The sequence below is a fragment of the Carlito syrichta genome, unplaced genomic scaffold (genome assembly GCF_000164805.1).
Source record: "Carlito syrichta isolate Samal-C Ts95f unplaced genomic scaffold, Tarsius_syrichta-2.0.1 Scaffold305686, whole genome shotgun sequence".
Lineage (NCBI taxonomy): Eukaryota > Metazoa > Chordata > Mammalia > Primates > Tarsiidae > Carlito > Carlito syrichta.
In genome coordinates, this window is record NW_007249782.1 from 523,996 (window position 1) to 547,791 (window position 23,796).

General features: G+C 35.6%; 1 protein-coding gene across 4 annotated transcripts in view; it reads left to right on the forward strand.

Annotated features, from left to right (window-relative positions):
- The window catches only part of HERC4 (HECT and RLD domain containing E3 ubiquitin protein ligase 4), a 121,028-nt gene that overhangs the window by 64,263 nt on the left and 32,969 nt on the right, over window positions 1–23,796 (forward strand). For all 4 annotated transcript variants that reach the window (XM_008062302.2, XM_008062301.2, XM_008062303.2 and 1 more), the window contains 5 exons: window positions 1,334–1,393; window positions 1,503–1,614; window positions 2,123–2,312; window positions 4,266–4,438; window positions 16,318–16,437. In XM_008062302.2, coding sequence (XP_008060493.1) covers window positions 1,334–1,393; window positions 1,503–1,614; window positions 2,123–2,312; window positions 4,266–4,438; window positions 16,318–16,437 — 655 coding nt within the window. The remainder of the gene's footprint in view (window positions 1–1,333; window positions 1,394–1,502; window positions 1,615–2,122; window positions 2,313–4,265; window positions 4,439–16,317; window positions 16,438–23,796) is intronic.

Here is a 23,796-nt window from a genome sequence, read left to right on the forward strand (position 1 = left end):
TATATATATATTTTTATTGGTTATTACTAACTGAGTGGTTTATATATAAACATTTAAATGTTTAGAACTTTCATAATAATAGGTATTTTATTTTATTTTATTTTATTTTTTGAGTTGGTGTCTCACTCTGTTGCCCAGGCTGGAGTGCTGTGGCACGCCCACAGCCACTGCAGCCTCGACCTGCTGGGCTCAGGCCACCCTTCCCCCTCAACCTTCCAAGTAGATGGAACTATGGGCGCACGCTACCATGCCCAGCTAATTTTTTGATTTATTGTAGAAATGAGGTTCGACTTGTCTCGAACCCCTGGGCTCAGGCAGTACTCTCACTTTGGCCTCCCAAAGTGCTGGGTTTATAGGTATAAGCCACTGCACTGGCCTAATAATGGATATTTTAAAAGATCTTATTTAAATGTGTATAAGTTGCAGTTCTTTCATATGCATAAAGATATGTTAAATAACTAAAATGTTGAATATAGCCTTGTTAGGATTGAATTTGGCTGTGGCTTCCTACTGGTCACTATCTTAAACTTTAACTCTCTGGAATGCTTGAGTATTCTTTCTTGAGTATTTTGTTAACTTGTCTAGTACTTAGGATTTTGTTTGTTGGTTTTTGTTTGTTTTTTATGTTGGTATGTAGGATGAGAGATTATATTTGATAAGCTGTTTTGTTCCAGATTGTTTTTCCTAAACTAAAATTTTTCTAAAAATCTCAGAGTAGGCGCCCTACCATGTAGAAGGTACATGCTTATGTTAAAAACTTTTTCTTTTTTTTTTTTCTTTTGAGTCAGAATCTCATTCTGTTGCCCAGGCTGGAGTGCAGTGGTATGCTTATGGTCACCGCAGCCTCAACCTGCTGGGCTCAGGTGATCCTTCTACCTCAGCCTTCCAAGTACCTGGAACTACAGGCGTGCTCTACCATGCCTGGCTAATTTTTTGATTTATTGTAGAGACGAAGTTTCTCCAAGTTGCCCAGGCTGGTCTTGAATCCCCGGGCTCAGGCGATCCTCTCATCTTGGCCTTCCAAAGTGCTGGGATTACAGACTTGAGCCACCATGTTCGGCCTAAAAACATTTTTTTAAGAACATTGCATTTGTTTGATAAGTCCGAGGATGAAAGTAATATTTGAAAAATTTAGGTTAAACAGTATTACCTTTATCAAGTATTATTTTTCAGTCTTCATTGATGTATATGATTCTCATTCTAATTGGGTATTGGTTAGAAAAGGACTCTATAGCATCAAATGTTAGATTGATTGTTCATATTAATTTTTATTTAAAAAGTGAACGGATGAATTTCTCATTGTATGACTTTTATTTTTTAAATTTCTCTTTAGTGAGATAGATGGAACATTTTCTTCCTCTGGTTGCCTAAATGGAAGTTTTTTAGCTGTTAGGTAAGTGGCAGTTTCTTAATATGCTGACATTTGCAAATTTATTGAATTAAATAGTATATCAAATAAGTGTAATAATTTTAAAGTTTTATTATTTTTCTCTCTTTCTTAGCAATGATGATCACTATAGAACAGGTACCAGATTTTCAGGGGTTGATATGAATGCTGCTAGGCTTTTATTCCACAAACTTATACAACCTGATCATCCACAGATATCTCAGCAGGTTTGTTTTAAAAGTATTTATACTGACATTGCTGTCTATTCTTTTATTCTGTTATTTTGTGTTTATAGCCTAATTAGCTTTGCAGTTTCACGTAGTCTTCATTATGGTGTACTTTGTGTAGTTTTATTAAATACACTAATATAAGATTTAAAATAAAGTATATTTTAAAGCATTTGTGATTTAGCTATCAAAGAGCTACAAATCTTTTCACATGTTTGAAGCAGATCCTGATTTACTTAATGTTACCATGTTGGTTAAGTCTGTATATGGTTATAGAGGTAGAGCTTTTACATTGAGAGAGTTGCACATAAGATTTTTTTGAATTATTCTAGCAGTGCTTAGGCATCAGTTTTCATCATGCTTTAAAGTACATTCATTGTATGACAATGTCTTTTTTCTTCTTTAGTATTTCATGTTTGCTATAGTTCAAAATTTTTCTTCTTTCCTTTTTTTGGGGGAAGTGCATTCATTTTAAATGAAGTAGGTTTTGCTTTTTGTCAAAATATAGGTGGCAGCTAGTTTGGAAAAGAATCTTATTCCTAAACTGACTAGCTCCTTACCTGATGTTGAAGCATTGAGGTTTTATCTTACTCTACCAGAATGTCCCCTGATGAGTGATTCCAACAATTTCACAACAATAGCAATTCCCTTTGGTACAGCTCTTGTGAACCTAGAAAAGGCACCTCTGAAAGTACTTGGTAAGAATTTTAATGTTTTTTCTTTTGAAACCTTTTCTCTTTAAATGAAAATGCCTATTAAGTTCTTACTTGTACTATTTGAAATTTTACTGTCCTGCTTATTTGACATAGTCTTAGGGAAAGTTAAACCTATTTTTACATTTAAGCTTTTGTCTAGTCATTTACTTCTAGTTGTTGAAGGCAAAGCATGTTAGATATAGAAGTTTAATCAAACATAACAGCAAAGATACTAGGAAAGATGAAAACTGTTAACCATATTCCTCTGCCTCATTTCTTTAGAGTACGCTTGCTATTAAAGAAGTAAAAGAGGAGGAGGAACTATTAAAACTGAACAAACATGGGTTTTAAATCTTCCTTGAACCCTGATATAAGCCCTTTGCCTTGTGTTTTTTTCGCTTGCTAATTTTATGAAGTTTGATTGTATTTTCCTGCCTCTAGATGAGATTTTATTGCTCATCTGATCTTGTCATTCTGTCACTCTGGTTTTTTGACCTAAACTTTACTCAACTTAATTTTTCCAGTTGTATGGATTTCATCTCTGTCTTATGACCTGTATAGTTTTCTTGTTACATTTAACCTGCTTTCCTATTTAATAGTATTTTTGAGATATATGGAACTGGAATACATAGAAATGGTGAAATCAGGACATGGCTGGGGGCGAGTAGAGAAAGCAACGAGCAAGGGGTAGAATACTGTAATCTTGAAGGAAATAACTAGCAATAGAAGAGTAAAGTAAGAACTCACAAGAGTATTGCTTCCTTGTTGTCAGACGTTTTTGTGTTTTTTTGACCTGGTTCAAAGGACTGTGGTGTCTTTAGTTATTAACTACAAATAGTGAATGTGAGGGAAAGACTTAAATTGTTGAGTTTCTGTATTTGATTTTCAGGAGTACCTTGCATTTTAAAGGTGATGGATTTGAGTCATCCCTGACAGTATTTCAACCATACATCAAATTGAAAAATAAAACTTAGAAAACTTAAATATTAGAGTAATACAATTTAAAGTTTGTTTTGTTTAAAAATAGAAATTCTAGGCCACGTGCAGTGGTTCACGCCTGTAATCCCAGCACTTTGGGAGGCGAAGGCAGGAGGATTGCTTGAGCTCAGGAGTTCAAGACCAGCTTGGGCAGCATAGCAAGACCTCTTCTCTATAAAACATCAAAAAAATTAGCCAGGCATGGTGGCACGTGCCTATAGTCCCAGCTACTTGGGATCATCTGAGCCCAGGTGTCAAGGCTATGGTGAACTATGATCATGCCACTGCACTCCAGCCTGGGTAACAGAGTGAGACCCTGTCAGAAAAAAAAATGAAATTCTAATTTCCAAAACATTTTTTTTTTTTTTGATGAGTTGGAGTCTCACTCTGTCGCCCAGACTGGAGTGCAGTGGCTGCTCCCGGCCACCGCAGCCTTGACCTGCTGGGCTTGGGCGATCCTTCCGCCTCAGCCTTCCGAGTAGCCAGAATTACAGGCATGCGCTACCACGCCCGGCTGATTTTTTGATTTATTGTATAGATGAGGTCTCGCCACGTTGCCCAGGTGGGTCTCGAACCCGCGAGCTCAGGCAATCCACTCACCTCAGCCTCCCAAGGGGTGGGATTACAGGATGAGCCACCGAGCCCGGCCCAAAACATTTTTTAATAACTGATTTTAATATTAAATGTAGGGTGAGTTTTTAAATATAATTTAGGAAACCAAAAATATAAATTTAATAGGCTTTTATACTTTATTTTTTGTTTTTGTGAACATTTAGGACAGTGTTCTTTGACTTGGTCTTGGGGGAATGGAGGGTCTATAAACCCAAGAAATGTTACATAAAATACTATGTTATGTGCATCTTTCTGTGATTTTCAAAGGGGTAATAACCACTGCTTTAGAAGAAAAGTCAGTATGATTTTGAAAATTGTGATTTTAAAAAATTCATTTTTTTTTGTATGTTCACCCTTTAATAACAGAAAACTGGTGGTCAGTACTTGAACCTCCACTATTCCTCAAGATAGTAGAACTTTTTAAGGAAGTTGTGGTACATCTTTTGAAACTCTGCAAGATCGGCATTCCCCCTTCTGAAAGAAGAATTTTCAACAGTTTTCTTCATACTGCATTAAAGGTTTTAGAGATATTACATAGGGTATGTCCAATAGTTCCTTTATGTTTCTCTTTCCCCATTTCTACTAACAGATTAATAATGTTAATTTTAACATTAATATATTATGAATTTAGATTGGCATAAAAGACATATTATAGAAATTTGGAAAAGTTATTCATACTTTCCTTTAAAAGAAGTTATGTACCCATACTTTGAAGCTTTTGTGTAATTTGACTTTGTTAGGCATTTATAGATAAGTTGTCATTAGTTGGGCAGAACAATAGCATATTAATGAATTAGAATCTTATATTTTCTTGTGAAGAACAAAATTTTTTAGTTTAATATGTTTTTGTTAGTTATAGGTGGTTATCATATGAAAAAAATACTGGGTTCTAGTTGTGATAATGAACTCATATTCTTTTCCTGTTGGGTACTAATGACCTCAGTCAAAGTATATAGTCATTTGAAACAAATGACTGATTTGAGATTAGACCCATATGTAATTCATTAATTTGCCTATTGTTCTTTCCTGCCCTTCTCCCCAGTGTAAGAAATAGTACCCTTTACACTTGTAGCAGTTGAAAGTTATATGAAGAAGTAAAGTATCAACTGTTTTCATTAAAGATGGATTTGAGTCATCTCTGACAGTTGGTAGGTATATCTCTGTTATGCCATTTGGTATTTTTGAGTTGCTGTTTAGATAAGACATGACCTAAGGGAGAAGCATATGTTCCTTGCCTATAGAGTGACTGAAAAAACCCACATGAACCTTTAATCTGTAGTTTCTTCTCCTTAATATCTTCTTTGTATTTTCAGCCCCTCTTGCCTAGTACTATGGTAAATAATAAAGGGATAAAGGAGATAATTCATCTCTTCTTTCTGTAAGAAAGATCCCTTATGGACTGTGTATTTTCCTTTTATTTTCTTTTAGTTGAAGCTCCTGGATACCTTTTTCCACTATTTAATTTTCTGAACTTACTCTTTTCTTTTGTTTTTAGTATATCCAAGATTTATAGAAAATAACTCATTTCTAGTCTCATTATAATTGAAGAAATGAATTGAAGAAGCCGTTTCCTTCCTAGGAAAGAAGTCATTCTTATGTTTACCTTTACCCAAAACAAGACTTTTTTATAGCACGGCAGCATCTGGGTTTGCAGTAAACTGCTACTAAGATTCTCTAACTTCATGGGGATTGGTTTCTACCTTTGTGTATACCTTTGTCTAGGATTCAAGAGATGAATTAGATTTTTTTCTTTCCTCTGGACTACTACTTCCTACTACTTTGGTGAACCATCTCTTTTCAACTAGACCCTATTCCGAAACATTCAGTCTCTGCCTTTATTACTGCTTATCTTTATTTTCTCTTTTAAAAATACTTTTTTTCCCCTTAGCTATGTCTTTTACCTTAAGAAAATGGCAATACAAATCTACTTCCAAAGTGTCTGGTGTTTCTTATGTTCTTCTATATTAGCAGATACAGTAATGTGTTTAGAAGGGATTTGCTTTTATTTTATGCCCTTGGATCTAGAAGTTCATACTCTAGATAACAGACAGTATTATATTATGTTATGAATCCTGGACTAGAAATCAAAAGATCATGTTTCTAATCCCATTTGTGCTGCTTCCTCCAAGTGTGATTTTGGAGTCTTTTCTTTACGCATATGAAGAATTATTTATAAAACAAGAATTAAAATCCCAGCCCTGATGGTTTTCCAGGATTGGAAAATTATAATTACAATATTTAAATTACACAATATATGTTAAGTTATTATACAGTCATAAGGCAGTGATTTTGCTATCACCACCATTTGGATGGGAAGCCACTACTTTTGACTTTATTTATTGGGTTATGAGGAAACTGAGCTCTTATTTGAAAATGTTACATAGTCAAAAGCAGGATGATACTGGTATGAATTTCTTAAGCATCTGTTTCTAGGAGTCTTTAGGGCAGTCAGTTATCTTCTGTCCTTTATTTGGGAGAAGACTTTGCTTTATCTTACTCTACCATATATAGATACATGTGGATATGAACTGTGAGGGATGATTTACTTTCATCTTTAGAGAAACCAAAGTTATTTATCAAAAGTTGTTTTTTCAAAGATTCCTTATGCCTGACAACTGTCTATATTCCTTCTCTGTGCTCCAAGGTTAAGAATAAAGGGACATTTCCTCAGGCAGTTTCCTTCTTGATCTAACCCTGGAACAAGATTAGGAGGTAGAGAACTGGACTTTGTGTTTCCTAATCATTTACTAGAATGTATGGATGTACTTGTTCCTCCCATATGTCATGTCCTTTGGAAAGCTTTTGAATTAAAATCATTTCCAGTACTCCAAATGGCATCATAAGAAAAATACCTTTGATACCTGCTGCCAGGAATGGATGTGTCATCAAATAAATGAACTTACTCACAAAAGTTGGGTTTTTCTTAATAACTTCTGAGTTTTTACACAGTACAATAAGTACTGTTATACCAGAAGAAAAACCTTACTTGATCTTTCTAGACCAATTGCTGGATCTTCTTAATCAGTGATTTTCAAACTTTTTTTGCAAGGAAACTTTAAATAAACCAAATGGATAAGATATACATATACTTACCATAATCACTCTGGAACTGAGGTTTATAAACCAGAATACTAAAATGAAATTAATATATGAAATAAAAGTGTTAGGTTCAAACTCATAGATTTTATTTTGTACATTTTTGGCAATAATATTGAATGTTTAGGTTGTTTTGAATTCTGTCATGTGATTTCTTTTAAATTTATTTTGTGAATATTATTATTACCTCTATAAGGTAGAGATATTATTTCTGCCCTTGTTGAGCTTATAATATAGAGGGGTTGTATACACATAAATAAATAAACCTTTGTAATATGGCATGGTAAGTACTAGTTTAGGGAAAATAAAGGTACTATGAGAACACGTGGGAAGGCATGTAACTCTGAAGTATTAGGGAAGGCTTCCTGGAGAAAATGATAGCTTCATGCAAACTATCCCATTTTTAGTCTAACATACTAACATTTATTTTCAAAAACTCATATGTCGTATCTGCAAAATGTGCAAACTGCAAACACTGGTTGCTTTTAAGGAAGGAAACTACAGTTTACTCTTTAAATGTTTAAATATTTAAGATAAAAGTATCAGATTAATGGGATATGTATAATTTTCTACAAGAGTTACTAAACTTTAGAGTAGTGTGATTAAAATGTGTGTATATTTTATAAACATAAATATGGAAAAGAGGAAAGCTGTTGTGTTTTTTGTATAATTCTATATATTTTCTTTTTTAATAGAAAGCTAGGCTTTCAGTTTTGATTTCAGTTGATTAAAGCACGATACTGAAGACTCTAGGGCAAGGATCTGCAAAGTTTTTCTGTATAGGACCGAGTAGTTAATATTTTATGCTTTGTGGGCCATATAGCTTCTGTTGCAACTGCTCAGCTATACTGTGGACAGCATATAAATGGATGGGAGTGGGTGCTTTACAGTAAAACTTTATTTATAAAAATAGTGGGTAATATTTGGCCTACAGGTTGTAGTTTGCTGACCCCTTGCTCTAGGATGAAAATTTTGATCTCTGTATATAAATTAGGTATCTTTGTTTTGTTTGAAAGCTGGTAATAGCAGTTTTACTCTGGTTAGTTTCTCCCAAATATGTACCTTGGTCATAGATATAAATTAATCAACAGTAGGTGTTGGGGGAAAGAGCTTTAAGTGCATTTGTCAGTTAAGAGATTGAAAGTGTCAACTGTGAAAATAAAAACCAACTAAGCCAACTAAGCAATGTCTAAAAGAGAATAAGGGAAATCATCTAGTAGATGATTAAGCCAGGTGTGGTGGCTCTTACCTGTAATCCCAGCATTTTGAGAGGTTGAGGCAGAAGGATTGCTTGAGCCCAGGAGTTCAAGACCAACCTGGGCAACATAGTGAAACTTTGTCTCTACAAAACATCAAAAGATTAGCCAGGCATAGTAGTGCACACCTGTAGTCCCAGCTACTCAGGAAGCTGAAATAAAAGGATTGCCTGAGCCCAGGAGGTCAAGATTGCTGTGAACTGTGATCATGTCACTGTACTTCAAACTGGGTGACAGAGTGAGACCCTGACTCGAAAAAAAAGGTAGTATTAAATGTGTTCTTTTTAAGCTGGACTATTTGTACTTTCAAGAGTAAGCCATAGTATCAAGTATTTCAAACATTCATAAAAAGAAAAAACACATGTGCATTCTAGATATATAAGTATTTTAAATATATATTATACACATGTGTGTATTATATATATGAACATTTTTAAGGAGTAAATTTGGGGGTCATATAGTGAGTTGAGAATGTGTGTTAGAGAGTCCTATATTAGATTTCCTACTCTGTTACCTTGGTTAACTTTCTTAAATTCTAAGCTTTAGGATACTCATCTGTATGGTGATAGTAATAGTATACATTTCATAGGATTGCTTAAATGGGATAATGTACATGGAGTCTGCTTTAATGATAACTTATTTTTTATTAGAAAACAAAATTTGAGTGAATTTTAAGGTAAAGTCTGCATTTCAGTAAAAATTTTATCTTCCCATCTTGATATGCATGCTAAAGACCTGACAATCCCCCACCCTCTCCTGTGGAAGGAGGTAGGTAGTATTATTAAATATGTGTTTGTTCTCCTTTTCTATTAGGTAAACTTCAAAGCAAAAGTTTGAAAAACACAGAAATTATATAAACCATTTTTTTACTAAAAATTAACAGTAACCACACATTATAATACACCTCACTGAAAATGCAGTAGATATAGACTGGCCATTTAAAAATGTCATTAGAAGCATGAACTATTTGCATGTCTCTTAAAAGTTTTATTTGCACACTCATTCATCTCATATATATTGAGCACCTGTTTGGAAACCAACATTGTCCAGTTAGAGTTAACATTTATACCTCTACTAGATGATTTCCCTTATTCTCTTTTAGACATTGCTTAGTTGGCTTGATGTTATTTTTCAAAAATTATGAAGTTACTCTTGTTATTCTTCATCGACAAGGTAGGTAGTTTTGTTTAGTTTGTATATTAGATCAACTTACATTTTTATTTTCTATTTTTCTTCAGCTGGCACAAAGGGGGGATAGTTGTTTCCATTGATGGTTTTTCTTCTTGAGTGGAAGATCTCTTACAGTTTTACTCTTTACCTCTCTCTCACCTACTGCCACAGCTTTTGTTGTCTTCTTTAAGGAAAATGATTCTCAATTATGTTCTTGAGGAAAATCTTTCTGTTGAGAGATGTGACAGTCCTGCCCTTACTTTAATTAGAAAGGTTTAATGCCAAATACCTTATCTTTCCCAGCTCCTGTTCTTGCCCCACCTAGATTGCCTTCTTCCTGATTTATGTACGTGTGTGTGTTACCAACAGTTTTAAAAATTATTGTTACTCAGGCTTGAAATACTGAAGTTATCTTTGACTCTTCCTTTATTTTCTATATCCATTAGCTGGCATGACCTCTACGTTCTTATTATCTAGAAACCCTGGATCTTTTAGTAATACTCTGATTTATTTTTCTGCCACTAGCCTCTCTGCTCATTCATAACTATATCTCACACTGCCAAAAGAATAATTAAAATATTACTGATTCTGTCACTTTTTTACTCTAAAGCCTTGTTTTTTCTTGATGTGTCAGCTCTTGCCACAGTAATGTTCTGCAACAAAACAAGCCAAAACTAATTGCATACAGTAATAAGCATTTATTTTCATTTCTACTGGAGCGGGCCATGTTTTAGCCTGAGTCTTGACTGAAGTGGGCTGACCTCGAAGCTGCATACTGAATCCAGTTTTGCTCCATGTGTCTCTCATTCTCTTTGGACCAGCAGTTTAGCTGGGGCAGTTATAAACAAATTTTGTGTCTTTTACCTCATGCTGTTCTCTCTCTGCATAGATTGTTCTCCCTCAAACTTTTTCTTTTTCTTTTTTGAAATTTCTTCCATTCACTTTGCTCTTCAATTTTTATTTTGAATTTTTCAAACATACAGAAACATTGAAAGACAAATACAGTGAAAACCTATATGCCCTTCATTCTAGTTTCAGCAATTAACATGTGATCACATTTGCTTTATATGTGTATGGATATATTTACTTTTTTCATGAAACATTTGAAAGTAAAATACAGATATCACCCTTTACTACTTCAGCATTTATCTCCTAAGAATACAAGTATTTTTCTACATAACAAACAGCAATACTATTATTTCTCTTAAGGAAATTAACTGTAATTCTGCAATATCATCTATCTATGCAGGCATGCTCAAATTTTCTCAGTTATAGCTAATTTTTTTTTGAGTTGGAGTCTCACTCCTTTGCCCAGGCTGAGGTGCAGTGGCTCGCACACTCACAGCCACCCCAGCATCGACCTTCTGGGCTCCAGTGATCCTTCGACCTCAGCCTTCCAATTAGTGGGAACTACAGACATGCGCTACCATGCCCAGCTATTTTTTTTTTTTTTTGAGTTGGAGTCTCACTCAGTCACCCAGACTGGAGTGCAGTGGCTGCTCCCAGCCACCGCAGCCTCCACTTGCTGAGCTCCGGTGATCCTTCCGCCTCGGCCTTCAAAGTAGATGGAACTATAGGCACATGCTACCACGCTTGGCTCATTTTGATTTATTGTAGAGATGAGGTCTCGCCAAGTTACCCAGGCGGGTCTCAAACCCGCGGGCTCAGACAATCCACTCATCTCAGCCTCCCAAAGGCGTGGGATTACTGGCTGAGCCACTGAGCCCGGCTTGCCTGGCTATTTTTTATCTTATTGTAGAGATGAGGTCTCGCCAAATTGCCCGGGCTGGTCTCGAACTCGCAGGCTCAGTTTTTTATGTTTTTTATATCACTGCTTTTTTAGAGATCAGTCAGATTTTGCTTTTTGCAATTGTTTGTTGAATCTTGTTAATATCTTTCTCTTTTTTTGAGTTGGAGTCTTATTCCGTTGCCCAGGCTGAAGTACAGTGGCACGCTCACGGCCACTCCATTGTTGACTGACTGGGCTCAGGCGATCTTTCCACGTCAACCTTCTAAATTGCCAGAACTACAGGTGTGCGCTAGCCCCACACCCAGCTAATTTTTTGGTTTACTGTAGAGATGAGGTCTTGCCAAGTTGCCCAGGCTGGTCTTGAACCCATGGGCTCAGGCAATCCCCTCACCTCGGCCTCCCAAAGTGCTGGGATTACAGGCTTGAGCCACCACGCCCAGGCTAATCTTGTTAGTATATTTTTTGATCTATGAATATAGTCTTTTCACTTATTTAGGTCTTAATTTTCTCTCAGCAGTACTTTGTAGTTTTCAGAGATCTTGCATATTCTTTTAAAATTTTTACTCCTCCTCTTTCTCTAAAAATTAACATTCCTGCCAAGCATGGTGGGCCACACCTGTAATCCCAGCACTTTGGGAAGTGGAGGCAAGAGGATCGTCTGATCCAAGGATTCGAGACCAGCCTGGGCAACTTGGCGAGACCTCATCTCTACAATAAATCAAAAAAATTAGTTGGGCATGGTGGCACATGCCTCTGGTTCCAGCTACTTGGAAGGCTGAGGCAGAAGGATCACCTGATCCCAGCAGATGGATGCCATGGTGGCCATGAGTGTGCTACTGCATTCCAGCCTGGGAGACAGAGTGAAACTCCTACTCAAAAAAAAAAAAAAAAAAAAAAAATCCTAAATGTTTTATATTTTTTATACTGTTGTAAATGACAGATTTAAAAATTATTTTCTCAGTATTTATTACTAATACAGAGAAATTTAGTTGAATTTTGAGTATTGGTCTTTTACTGTGTGACCTTGATTAATTATTAGTTCTAATAATGATCTTATAGATTCATTTGGATTTTTAATGTACACAATCATGTTTTTCTTGCCATGTTTTATTAACTAAGAATTTTAGTGTAGTGTTGAATATAACTGGTTACACTGGTCATCCTGCCTAGTTCTTAATCTTAGAAACCTTTCAATATTTTACCAATAAGTATGATGTTAAATGTGGGGTTTTTTGGTAGGTGAATTTTACCTATTTGAAGAAATTTTCTTCTGTTTCTCATTTGCTGAGAGTGTTTCTTATGAATGTTTGTTGCATTTTGTCAGATGCTTTTTCTGCATCTGTCAGATGAACAAATGATTTTTTTCTTTTTTTTCAGAAGTATTGTGAAATTCTTTGATATTTAAATGTTAAACCAAACTTGCATTCCTGGGATCAACTTTACTTGAGCATTATGTATTATATATGTTACTGGATTTAATTGACAAATGTTGTATTGAGGATTTTATGTCTTTATAAGAATATTTATAATTTTTCATTTCTCATATTGCTATCAGCTTTTGGTGTCAAGGTTATTCTGGCTTTATAAAATGATTAAGAAATGACTATTTTCTGAAAGAATTTGTTTTAGATTGATTTTACTTCTTCCTTAAATATTTGATAAAATTCACCAGTGAAACCATATTGGCCCTGGAGTTTTGTTTTGGGAAAAATTTTAATTTCCTATTAAACTTTTTAAACAAATATAGGACATTTCAGGTTTTCTGGTTTTTCTTGAGGCAGTTTTGGTAGGATATCTATATGATGATATATCCTCTTTATTTTTGATAGTAGCAGTTTGTGTCCTCTCCTTTTTTTTCCTTGGTCAGTCTGACTAGAGGCTTATCATCTTATTTATCTTTTTAGATAACTCATTTTACTTTTTACATTTTTCTTTAGTGTTTTTTATGTTCTCTCTTTCATCAGTTTCTGTTCTTTATGTTCTTCCTTCTCCTTGACTTAATTTGATTTTTTTTCTAGGTTTTTAAAACAGAGGCTTAGGTAATTTATTTTAGACCCTTTATTTCTAATATGATCATTTAATGCCATACATTTTCCTTTATGCCCTGTCTTATTAGCATCCCACAGATTTTGAATTTTTTTTTTTTAACTTTAAGTTCAAATTATTTTCCTGAGGCCCAACATTTGAGTCATCTCTGAATTTGACTTTTAATTGCTTTGTCTCTAGACAAGGTTTTGTTTTGTTCATTTGCTTTTTGATATGTCAAATAATTTTTAGCTATCTGTAAAATAGAAGCTGATAAGTAACTGGGTGTACCTCTCTTGCTATTAATTAGTGTGAGGGTTTATGTTAGTCTAGTCAGGAGTTAAGCCAGGATTGTGTTATTTGCTCTAGTTACCTTTATTGCACTTATAGGCCTCAAATTCCTCTAATGTTTCCTTGTGTTTAGGGTAGCATTGGAGTGTCAAAGAGCTTTTCTGAATATTTGTGCCTACTTCGTACAGGGGTTTTTCTCTTCACTCTTGCACCCTTGTCAGTAGTTAAACTGGTGTTGCTTGTTACTCAGTGCTTTCAAGAATGGAGTGGGGGGGTTCTTTGTTGTTGTGATGCAGCCTTGGTCTTAGGTAAATTATGTGTGCTGTGACCTCTGGCTAAGACTTTCTTAGACTTTCCTCCCCTCTTCCCTGTGGCAGCCAAACTTTGCTTTGAATCTTTTATGTTTTGTGTGGACGTTTCTGCTCCCTCCTCCAGCAATATAGGGCCTAATTTCTACTGATAATAAGATTCTGGGCTCAGGACTGTTTTGCCACCCTTTGGATTGAAGGTTTCTCTCTCCCCTAGCAACAATATATGGGTTTGCTTCCCCTTCGTCAGTGGCTTAAGGCTTTTGATCTGGGCAGGGTGGTAGGCTTTTGTTCCTTTTTCACAGTGGCAGCTGATTCCTTTACACCACTGAGAGAGACTCTTGATCTTCTACCTTCTTTCCAGTTGTTTTTGTGGGCACCCTGTGGAGATCTGTGGAAAAGAGTCTATGAGAGCCAACTGCCTCGGACTCTAAGGGGTTCTGTACTGACAAGCTGCCCCACACTCAGCTTTAAATAATTTCTTAAAAATTTAACTGGTTACTTCCGCTTGTGTGACAGTGGTATCTTCCACTTGTTCTCTGCTGCAGATGAACCATTTCTGTATCCTGTTTCCCTTTGGAAGGATCTGTTCATCCTTGGGATTCAGGCTGCTTTGCTATCTTTTTTTTTTTTTTTTTTGAGTTGGAGTCTCACTCCATCGCCCAGGCTGGAGTGCAGTGGCACGCTCACAGCCACTCCAGTGTTGACCTGCTGGGCTCTGGCGATCCTTCCACCTCAACCTTTCAAGTAGCTGGAACTACAGGTGCACACTACCACGCTTGGCTAATTTTTAATTTATTGTAGGGAAGTGGTCTCGTCAAGCTGCCTGGGCTGATCTCGAACCCACAGACTCAGGCAGTCTACTCGCCTCAGCCTCCCAAAGTGCTGGGATTACAGGCCGGGCCACTGAGCCTGGCCTAAAAGTGTTATGTTTAATTGCCAGTATTCTAGAATTTTTCAAATAGCTTTCTGTTACTGACTTTTAATTTAATTTCATTGTGGGCAGAGAACATATTTTGTGTACTTTGGATTCTTTTCAGTGTGTTATTAGAACGTCTTGTATGGTCCAGGATGTGACCTATCTTATGACCGTTTCATGTACAAGTATTGAGTGAAGTGTTCTATGACAATGAGTTCAAGTTGGTTGAAGTTGTTGAAATAATCTATACTTGCTGATTATGTCTAAATATTTTCTATCAGTAAGAGAGGGGTGTTAAAATCTCCAACTATGATGGTGAATCTGTCACTTTCTCCATGTATTTTGAAGTTGTACTGTTAGGGATTATTATGACTTCTTGGCAAATTAATCCATTTGTCATTTAGGAAATGTGCCCATTTTCCTCTGGAAATGCTCGTTTTGAACTCTTTAAGTGTAGCCTCCTAGCTGCTGCTTTCTATTGGTTTGTTAGTTCTTTTTTTTTAATCAAAGTCTCACTTTGCACATTCAAGGTTTAAGAATTAACCAAAGATGTGAGGGGAATTTGCACACAGATTTTGGGGCTTTACCCTCTGGATTCCTTTCTTTGATTTTTACTCCTCGCAGTCTGGCGTGCTGGCAACCCCAGTCTCTAACTTATGACTCCTCTGTCTGGTAAGACTGCTGCTTTCTGCTTGAGCTGTCTCCCAGTTTCTGCCTACTTTTGGTTGATCACCAGTGTTTTTTAAGTACAGTAGTCGCTTTTTAATATGTTATCTAGAGTTTATAATTGTTAATGTCAGAAAGATTAGTCTGACACAAAGTATTCTGCCATATCCCACACCAGAATTCCTCTAGTCTCTTTTAATTTAGAACAACTCCTACCTTTTTTTAGAATCCCTATTGACCTTTTAAAGAGTCCTGACCAGCTTTCTTACAGAAGTCTCACAGTTAGGATTTTTCTGATGTTTCCTCATTGTGATGTTTAATTTGTTCCTCTATTCCCTTGTATTTCCTATAAACTGGAATTTAGACCAAGAAACTTGATTAGATTCAAATTAAACCTTTTTTCATAGATCATTTGTATACTTATTGTTGAGTTATATCTCTAGGAACATAATATTTCATTGTCCCAGTATTGGTGATGATTAGTTTGATCATTGGTTAAGGTGGTATTCTCCAGTGTAAAGCTTTGTCTTTCCCTTTGTGATTAGTTAGTAGGGAATCTCTAGGGTGGTAATTTGAACCATCTTCATTTTTCACATCATTCCCAGATGTTACCTCTTAAAGTTTATTCTAATTAGATGCCAGCACAGAGTAACACCTAATAAGCATTAGCTTCTGTTATTGTTACTTAGATATTATGTTTTGGTTATAAAGATATTTATGTCTTTTTTGCTAGATTTTGGGGTGCTGAATGCAGATATCACATCTTACAAATTTTACGTCTCCAGTAGCACTTAACTAACATTTTGCATATAGTAGGCACTCTGATCATTTTTTATAGGAATAAAAAATGAGCTAAAAAGCCTTTTTTATTTCAACATGTTTAAATCCTGTCTTAGGTACTGGTTAAATTTAATGTTAATTGTACCCTTTTTTGTAGGTAAATGAGAAAACGGGACAGATTATACAGTATGATAAATTTTATATCCATGAAGTACAAGAATTGATAGACATAAGGAATGATTATATCAACTGGGTCCAACAGCAGGCCTATGGAATGGTACGTTTCCTATGCATTTTGTGGTTTCACTTTTATGTATCATTTGTTCTAATACAAAAGAAGCAATTGCTTGTTTTTGAAACAAAGTTTTTTTTCAGAGCTTATTTTTTAAAAATAAAAACACATTGCAAAGGAATGCTATATATTATACAGTATTTATAAGCAAGCATCTACTCTTTTACCAAAACCATACAAAAGAGATAAAAATACAAATGTGACGTGGATTCTTAACTCTCATTTATTTTCTGTGAGGCCTTCTTATTTCTCTAGTGTTGAGAATGCTAGAGTCCCTGATACTAGAACTCCTAAGAATATATTATTGTTGTGAGATTGGTGCTTCAAAACTACCAGAAGAGAACCCTAGGATTATTGAATCTATTTTTTATTTTTCCTTTTTGTATGTTTAATTTTATTTCAGATTTTTAATGTAAATCCAGTATATACATAACTTCTTTCTATGTGACTAAATATTTAATAACTAGATACTGTCTTATTAAGATAGTAACATAGTCTTATAAAACTCAAATTAGGCACATAAAATTTTAATGTAGAAATGGATAAGCAGCTAGGTTTATTACTTTCCTTTGCTAGTCATTTTAGTGTATTTGAGTCCCCAAAGCAAGTGATTTAATATGTGTGCAGGACTTACAGAAGGGTGAATAACCTTTCATTGCTTCTTAGGCATCAGCTATAAGCTCTTTGTGAATGGGTACTCTGTCAAGTTAACCGGCAACTCTGATAGTATGTATAGTAGGCATTCTGGAGTATGTATAATAGGTACTAAAAAAGTTAAGTAGTTTTTGAATGGCAGGCTGGTTAGTGCATGCTGTTTTTAGGATACTCTCACCTCCAGGAATCAGGTTATTTCTAGACATCTTTTTATTCCTAGGTACTTGGGCCTGGACTGAGAGAGAATCATTGACTTTTCTCTGGAGTCACTGGGAGGCTGAGTCAGTTTTATAGCCATTCTATAGATTTGGTTCTACTCACTTGCTCATTCAACAAGTAGTCATTGAGTATTTCTTATGCAGCTGATACTGATTTAGGTATTGAAAATACAGTGGTGAACTACACAAATTAGGGCCTTGTTTCTCATAGAATTTTTAATCTTGTGGGCAAGATAGATGATAATCAAGCAAAACAAGAAATTCCTTCTAATAAGATGTACTATATAGAGAATTTAAATGAAGGGATGTAGTAAGGATTGTTTTCTCAAAATTGGGTAATCAGAGAAGTCTTGTCTGATAAAGTATGAATGGTAATCTGAATGACAAGGAGGAATCCTGTAAGATTAGAGCAGAGAAAATTTCAAGAAGCTTGAACATGTCGTTAAAGACCTTAAGTGAGAAAGAACTAGCTTCACATGTTTGAGGGATAGAAAGAGACCAGCATGACTAAAATATGGGAGTGGGGAACGATCAGAGAAATAGATAGGGACCACATCATGAAAGAGTTTAGTTAATTAGGATTAGGAATCTGGATTTTATCTGAAGTGCTATGGCAAGCCATTGGTGAGTGGTAAGCAGGAGAGAACTTAAACTGGTTTATATTTTGAATTATCACTTTGTTGGCTATGTGGAGAATGGAGTGTGAGAAATGGGACAAAAATGAAAGAGGAGACCAGTAAAACGGCTATATTTTAGTAGATTGTGGGAGAGGAAATGATGGGTTTGATGAGAATATAATTGTGTAGATGGAAGGAGGAAATGGGCTTGTAATACTTCTTGCAGATAAAAGGGACAAGAATCATTGATGGTTAGATATGAGGTGAAGAAAGGAGAGAAATCTACAAAAGAAATTAAGAAGTAGGTGAGGTAGAAGGAAAACTAGGAGAGTGTCATAGAAACTGAAATTAAAAAGTGAAGGAGAGAATTGAATGCTGCTGTGGAGGAGGATAAAAACCTTAGAGTGGACAGTGAATGTGGTTACATGAAGGTCATTGGTAACCTTGATAATATCATTTTAGGATTGGGGTGTTGTAAGGAGAAATTTGGAGGTGAGTCAGAAGCAGGAACAATAACCATTGGCAATACTTTCAAGTACTTCTGCATTGAAGAAGAGCCAAAAAATGGAGAGTAGCTTGAGACAAGGGGTAGTTTTTTAAGAAACAAAATCATTGACCTGAGGAAGGTTATGAATAAATACTTCCTTTTTTCTTCCTTGTCTGAGCTATATCTTTGGGCTCATTTTCTATCTTTGAAATATGCAGATTTTGCCTTCTTAGTATAATAGATATTTATTGCAATATAAAAAGGATTTTATTTATTTACCACTGAGGAAGATTGATGCTTCAGGAAATAAGCCTTGTTTATTCCATGATTTTTCACCCAGGGTGATGTTTTTGAAATGAGTGATATAGGGACATCTTTTAAAGAAAAACAATTTCCTAAAGAAGCTTACATATTTTTATGATTATCTTATATAAATTATATACACACATTAAACTAGTTCTAAACTCCTGGTGCTTAACTCTTAAAATAGTTCTAAAAATTATAACAATTTATAATTATAAATAACACTACAAATTTTAAAATCAAGCTAGTATTAACTTAGTATGGAGAATGATTATGTTCCAATAATTAGGAATCCCAGCTCACAATATAAATATGGTGAGGAAGTGGAACAACATAAAGTGCCTTGGCTCAAATCCCACCTCAGCATGTATTCAGCATTGTCTTTGGGAAAATTACTTAATTTATCTTGAGATTTCATTCTCTTTCTGTAAGATAACATAGTAGTACCTACCTTAAATGGTTATTGAGAAGATTAATTGGTCTGATCTATATGAAGAATTTAGAGTAGTTCCCGGCACATAGTTAAGTCTTGGTAAAATAGTGATTCTTGTTACTGGCTGTGTTGACACAGTCTACAAGTTTGGCAGAAGTCTCTATTATGAGATGTCCAGTAACTCTTCTCTTGCTGCCTTTCTCTATATTAACTATAATGAAACATTTGCTTTTAGAATAAGGTGTGATAGTCATTTGACCTTCATGTATCAAGCACATCATTTAAGTATAAAATCCTAGGTGTTACGGAAGATCCTGTTTGGTTATAATCAGAATCATTGCAGGCCTTGGAGTTTCATGGGCATGCTGGTATTATAAATGAATTATCATAATTTTAATTTTATTTTTTTCCCTTGAGTTAGAGTCTCACTCTGTCACCCAGACTGGAGTACAGTGGCCGCTCCCGGCCACTGCAGCCTCGACCTGCTGGGCTCCAGCGATCCTTCCGCCTCAGCCTTCTAAGTAGCTGGAACTACAGGCGTGCGCTAATTTTTGATTTATTGTAGAGATGAGGTCTCACCAAGTTGCCCATGCGGGTCTCGAACCTGTGGCTCAGGCAATCCACTCACCTCAGCCTCCCAAAGTGTAGGATTACAGGCTGAGCCACTGAGCCTGGCTCTAATTTTAAATTTTTTAAATCAATTTTTAAATTATCAATATAAAACACTAAGTTTAAAGTTTTCCCAAAGCACTTGTAGGCCACCTAAGAATATATGTCCTGGGATCTGCCAGGCCAGTTTGAGAAACATTGTCCTAGGAAGTCATATCTGCCTGGATCATTGTGAACTGTATTAGATTTCCTTTGACTTGGAATTTGTATCTGGTAACTAGTAACTTTACCTTATTCTAAACACTGCAAGATTATTTTGTCTTTAAGCCATAAAGAGCTTTGCTTCTCTATTACCTCTTTCTCAAAGATATTAAGAGCCCATCAGTTATATATTTCCCTGATCCCTAAGCTCAAATAAGTAATTCTGTGAAATTCTAGGCTTTCATTGTAATAACCTTTTGTACCGCTGAGACACCTAACTTTTTACCTCATTCTCTTCCATTCTTCTATCCTTTTTTACTGGACTCATTCCCCTTATATGTGGAGTCTTTGTTTGATTTTCTTGCTTCTATAGTTACTATATAATCTTCTGTGTTGTTTTCCAAGACTCTGATTTGATTTTGATGAGTGCTTGGCAAAATAAAAGAGCCAGTCTCTCTCTCTCTCTCTCTCTCTCTCTCTCTCTCTCTCTCTCTCTCTCTCTCTCATTTTCAGCTATTTGGTTATTTTTTCCACTTTTAGGTACTATTCTTTGTTGTACTTTCCCTTACCCTCCTTGAACTTTGCTCTTAAATTGCTTACAAAAACATCTTAGTGGTTACTACCAAATTCTTTGCTCTTTTTCCTCCCCTTTTTTCTCCTAAGCTTTTAGTCATTGTACATGCATATCACCAATATATATCTAATAAAAATTTACAGTTTAGAATAAAGTATAGGAAGGTCTATACTGAGTCGTCCTGTTTGAATTACAATGAGATTTAAGTTAAGCACATTTTCTAAAACAGTATACCTATGCGAGACATACGTCAGATACAAGTAAGTACTAATAAAGATACTGTGGTAGGCCAGGTGCAATGATTCACACCTGTAATCCAAGCACTTTGGGATTCCAAAGTGGGAGGATCACTGGAGGTCAGGGGTACAAGACCAGCCTGCGCAACAGAGTAAGACACCATCTCTACAAAAAAGAATTTTTAATTAACTGGATTTGGTGGTGCCCACTTATAGTCCTAGCTTTTTGGGAGGCTGAGGTGGGAAGATCACTTGAGCAGCGTAGTAGTTGGAGGCTACAGTGAGCTATGATCATACCATTGCATTCAAGCCTGGGCGACAGAGCAAGACTCTTTCTCTAAAAAATAATAATAAAAAAGGATTTTGTGGTAAATTGGTAAAAACTATATAGTCTGAGAGAGAGAGAGAGATATAGATCATAAATTTTATTTCATAGTAATTGTCTATATGTATAAATCGTCACTATATCTGTTCTGTTTCATTAAATTGTTGCACGTTACCTGTGGGCAGGTGCTCAGCTAGCGCCATGACATGTTCATCAGCAAAATAGGAAAATAGACTGGAATAACAATTGGGTAGACCAGCTTTGGGAAGATATACCACTGTTTAGCTTCCCTGGGTTGATTTTATTTCTTTTTTAATAAAATAAGGAAGTTGACTAAAGTACATTTGTGCTCCCTTGCAGTGCTAATATTTCACAGAACAGTTCATCCTTGTTTTTTAAAGATCCCTTGTCATTTTTAATTGTATTAATATTTTGCAGGGATCCAGTCTTCAGATTTTAGACTGATCATAGTGTCATTTTTCTTTCCTTAGGCATTGGATTACCAAATTATGTTTGCATATTTTTCATTTCCTTCATGTTTTAGAAGTATCTTTTTATTTCTGTCTTATCTACTAAGACCCTTCATATTTATTTGAATAACTTTAATAACTTTGGTATCATCTCTTTAGGATAGTAACTTCTCAGCATAATCTTATGCACTTAAGATGGCACCAGCAATGGTTAAGTGTTTTGCCATAAATAATCAGCTGAAATTAAAACATTCCAATGCGCTGCAATTTTTTTGACTTTAAAAACTGGATCTATCTTTAGCCTTTGGTATTAAAAGTCGCCTTCATGAAGTCTGATTCAGACCATGAATCTTTGACTTTCAAGCATTCTTTCAGGCCTTTGTCACTTCAGCTTCTAGGACATTGAGTATCTAAATTAGGCTTGCCATAACCCAATTTCAAAGTCCCCACTCTAAAAACAGCCAGTAGTTAGTGTTTAAGTGTGTGGATTTGGAACTGGTAGTCATTCACGTATTTAGTGACATGTTGGATTTTTAGAAATAGACCTTTAATTGACCTCACATGTCTTATTATCCTGTGCCTGCACCCTTCTTGCTTTCCTTTTAATTTTCCCTTGGAATTACTACTTCGATAAATTAAATTTGAGCTACCTTACAACTCCGATATTTCCCACAAGAATCTAAATCTATTCATGCTTAGTGTTTAATTTTTTAAATGTTTGAGCCGTTGTCTACAATCTTTAATCCTTAAATTGACATTTCTAATAATTATCTGGCTTTCTCTTTAGTGTTTCTTTCCTAGATAAATTCGTTTGCCTAATGCCAGGTCTCTTTTTTCTCAAGTTTTTTCTTGTCTTATTATTTTTAATATTTCTGCCAGTTTACGTTTCTCTTCACAGTCAAATTTTCGGTGTAATCAGATCATGTTCTGCATTACTATAGGTTAGTCATACAATAAATTCTAACATTATCTTATTGACTGCCTGAATGGATAGTGATAATGCATAGCACATATATCTAATTACATGTAATAATAAAAGTGCATACATATTAATGTTTTATTATTTACCCAAGGATAAAATTTATCTTCCAGGCCGGGCTCAGTGGCTCAGCCTGTAATCCCAGCACTTTGGGAGGCTGAGGCGAGTGAATTGCCTGAGCCCGCAGGTTTGAAACCAGCCTTTACAACTTGGCGAGACCTTGTCTCTACAATAAATCAAAAAATTAGCTGGGCATGGTAACATGCACCTGTAGTTCCGGCTACTTGGAAGACTGAGGCGGAAGGATCTCCAGAGCCCAGCAGGTCGAGATGGCGATTAGGAATGTTCCATGGCACTCCAGTCTGAGCGACAGAGTGAGACTCCAACTCAAAAAAAAAAAAAGAAAGAAAAGAAATACCTATCAACATTCACTGAAGGCCTGCTTGGAAACTATACTATATACTAAGGAAGTTTACATTATGGAAGATAAAATTTTTTTTTTTAAGTTGGAGTCCCCCTTTGGTGCCCAGGCTGGAGTGCCGTGGCACACTCATGGCCACCCCAGCATCAACCTGCTGGGCTCCAGCTATCCTTCTGCCTCTGCCTTCCAAGTAGCTGGAACTGCGGGTGTGCGCTACCACGCCCAGCTCATTTTTTATTTATTGTAGAGACGAGGTCTTGCCAATTTGCCCAGGCTGATCTTGAACCCACAGGCTCAGGCAATTCACTCACCTCGACCTCCCAAAGTGCTGGGATTACAGGCTGAGCCACCAAGCCCGGCCAGGTGTTTCTTTATTCAAACTTTTTTTGGTAGTAATAGCACTTTTAAAATGTTCAATAGGAATGATGTTGATGATGCTTTGCTTGTGTGCAGGCATGAGATTCATGGGAAATCTCTGTACCTTCCTTTCAGTTCTGCTGTGAACCTAAAACTGCTCTAAAATAAAAAAGTTTCAAAGTCTCACAACTTATACTATAAAAGCATTTAAAATCTTCCTTTTTAATTGCCTTCCAATTAAACTGAGTGTCATCTAAAACTTTTTTTTTTGCAGAATAGCTTCTAAATACTTTCTTCTTGTTAACATTAAAGCACTTATTCCGTAATATTTCGGTGTTCTGAATTTTTAAAAAAAACCTCTAGTATTCTTTCTCAGAATAGGATTTGCATACTGTCTTGTTTTGCTTATATTTTTATACTGCTTTCGTTTTATTTAACACCATATAGTGAAAGAACCCTA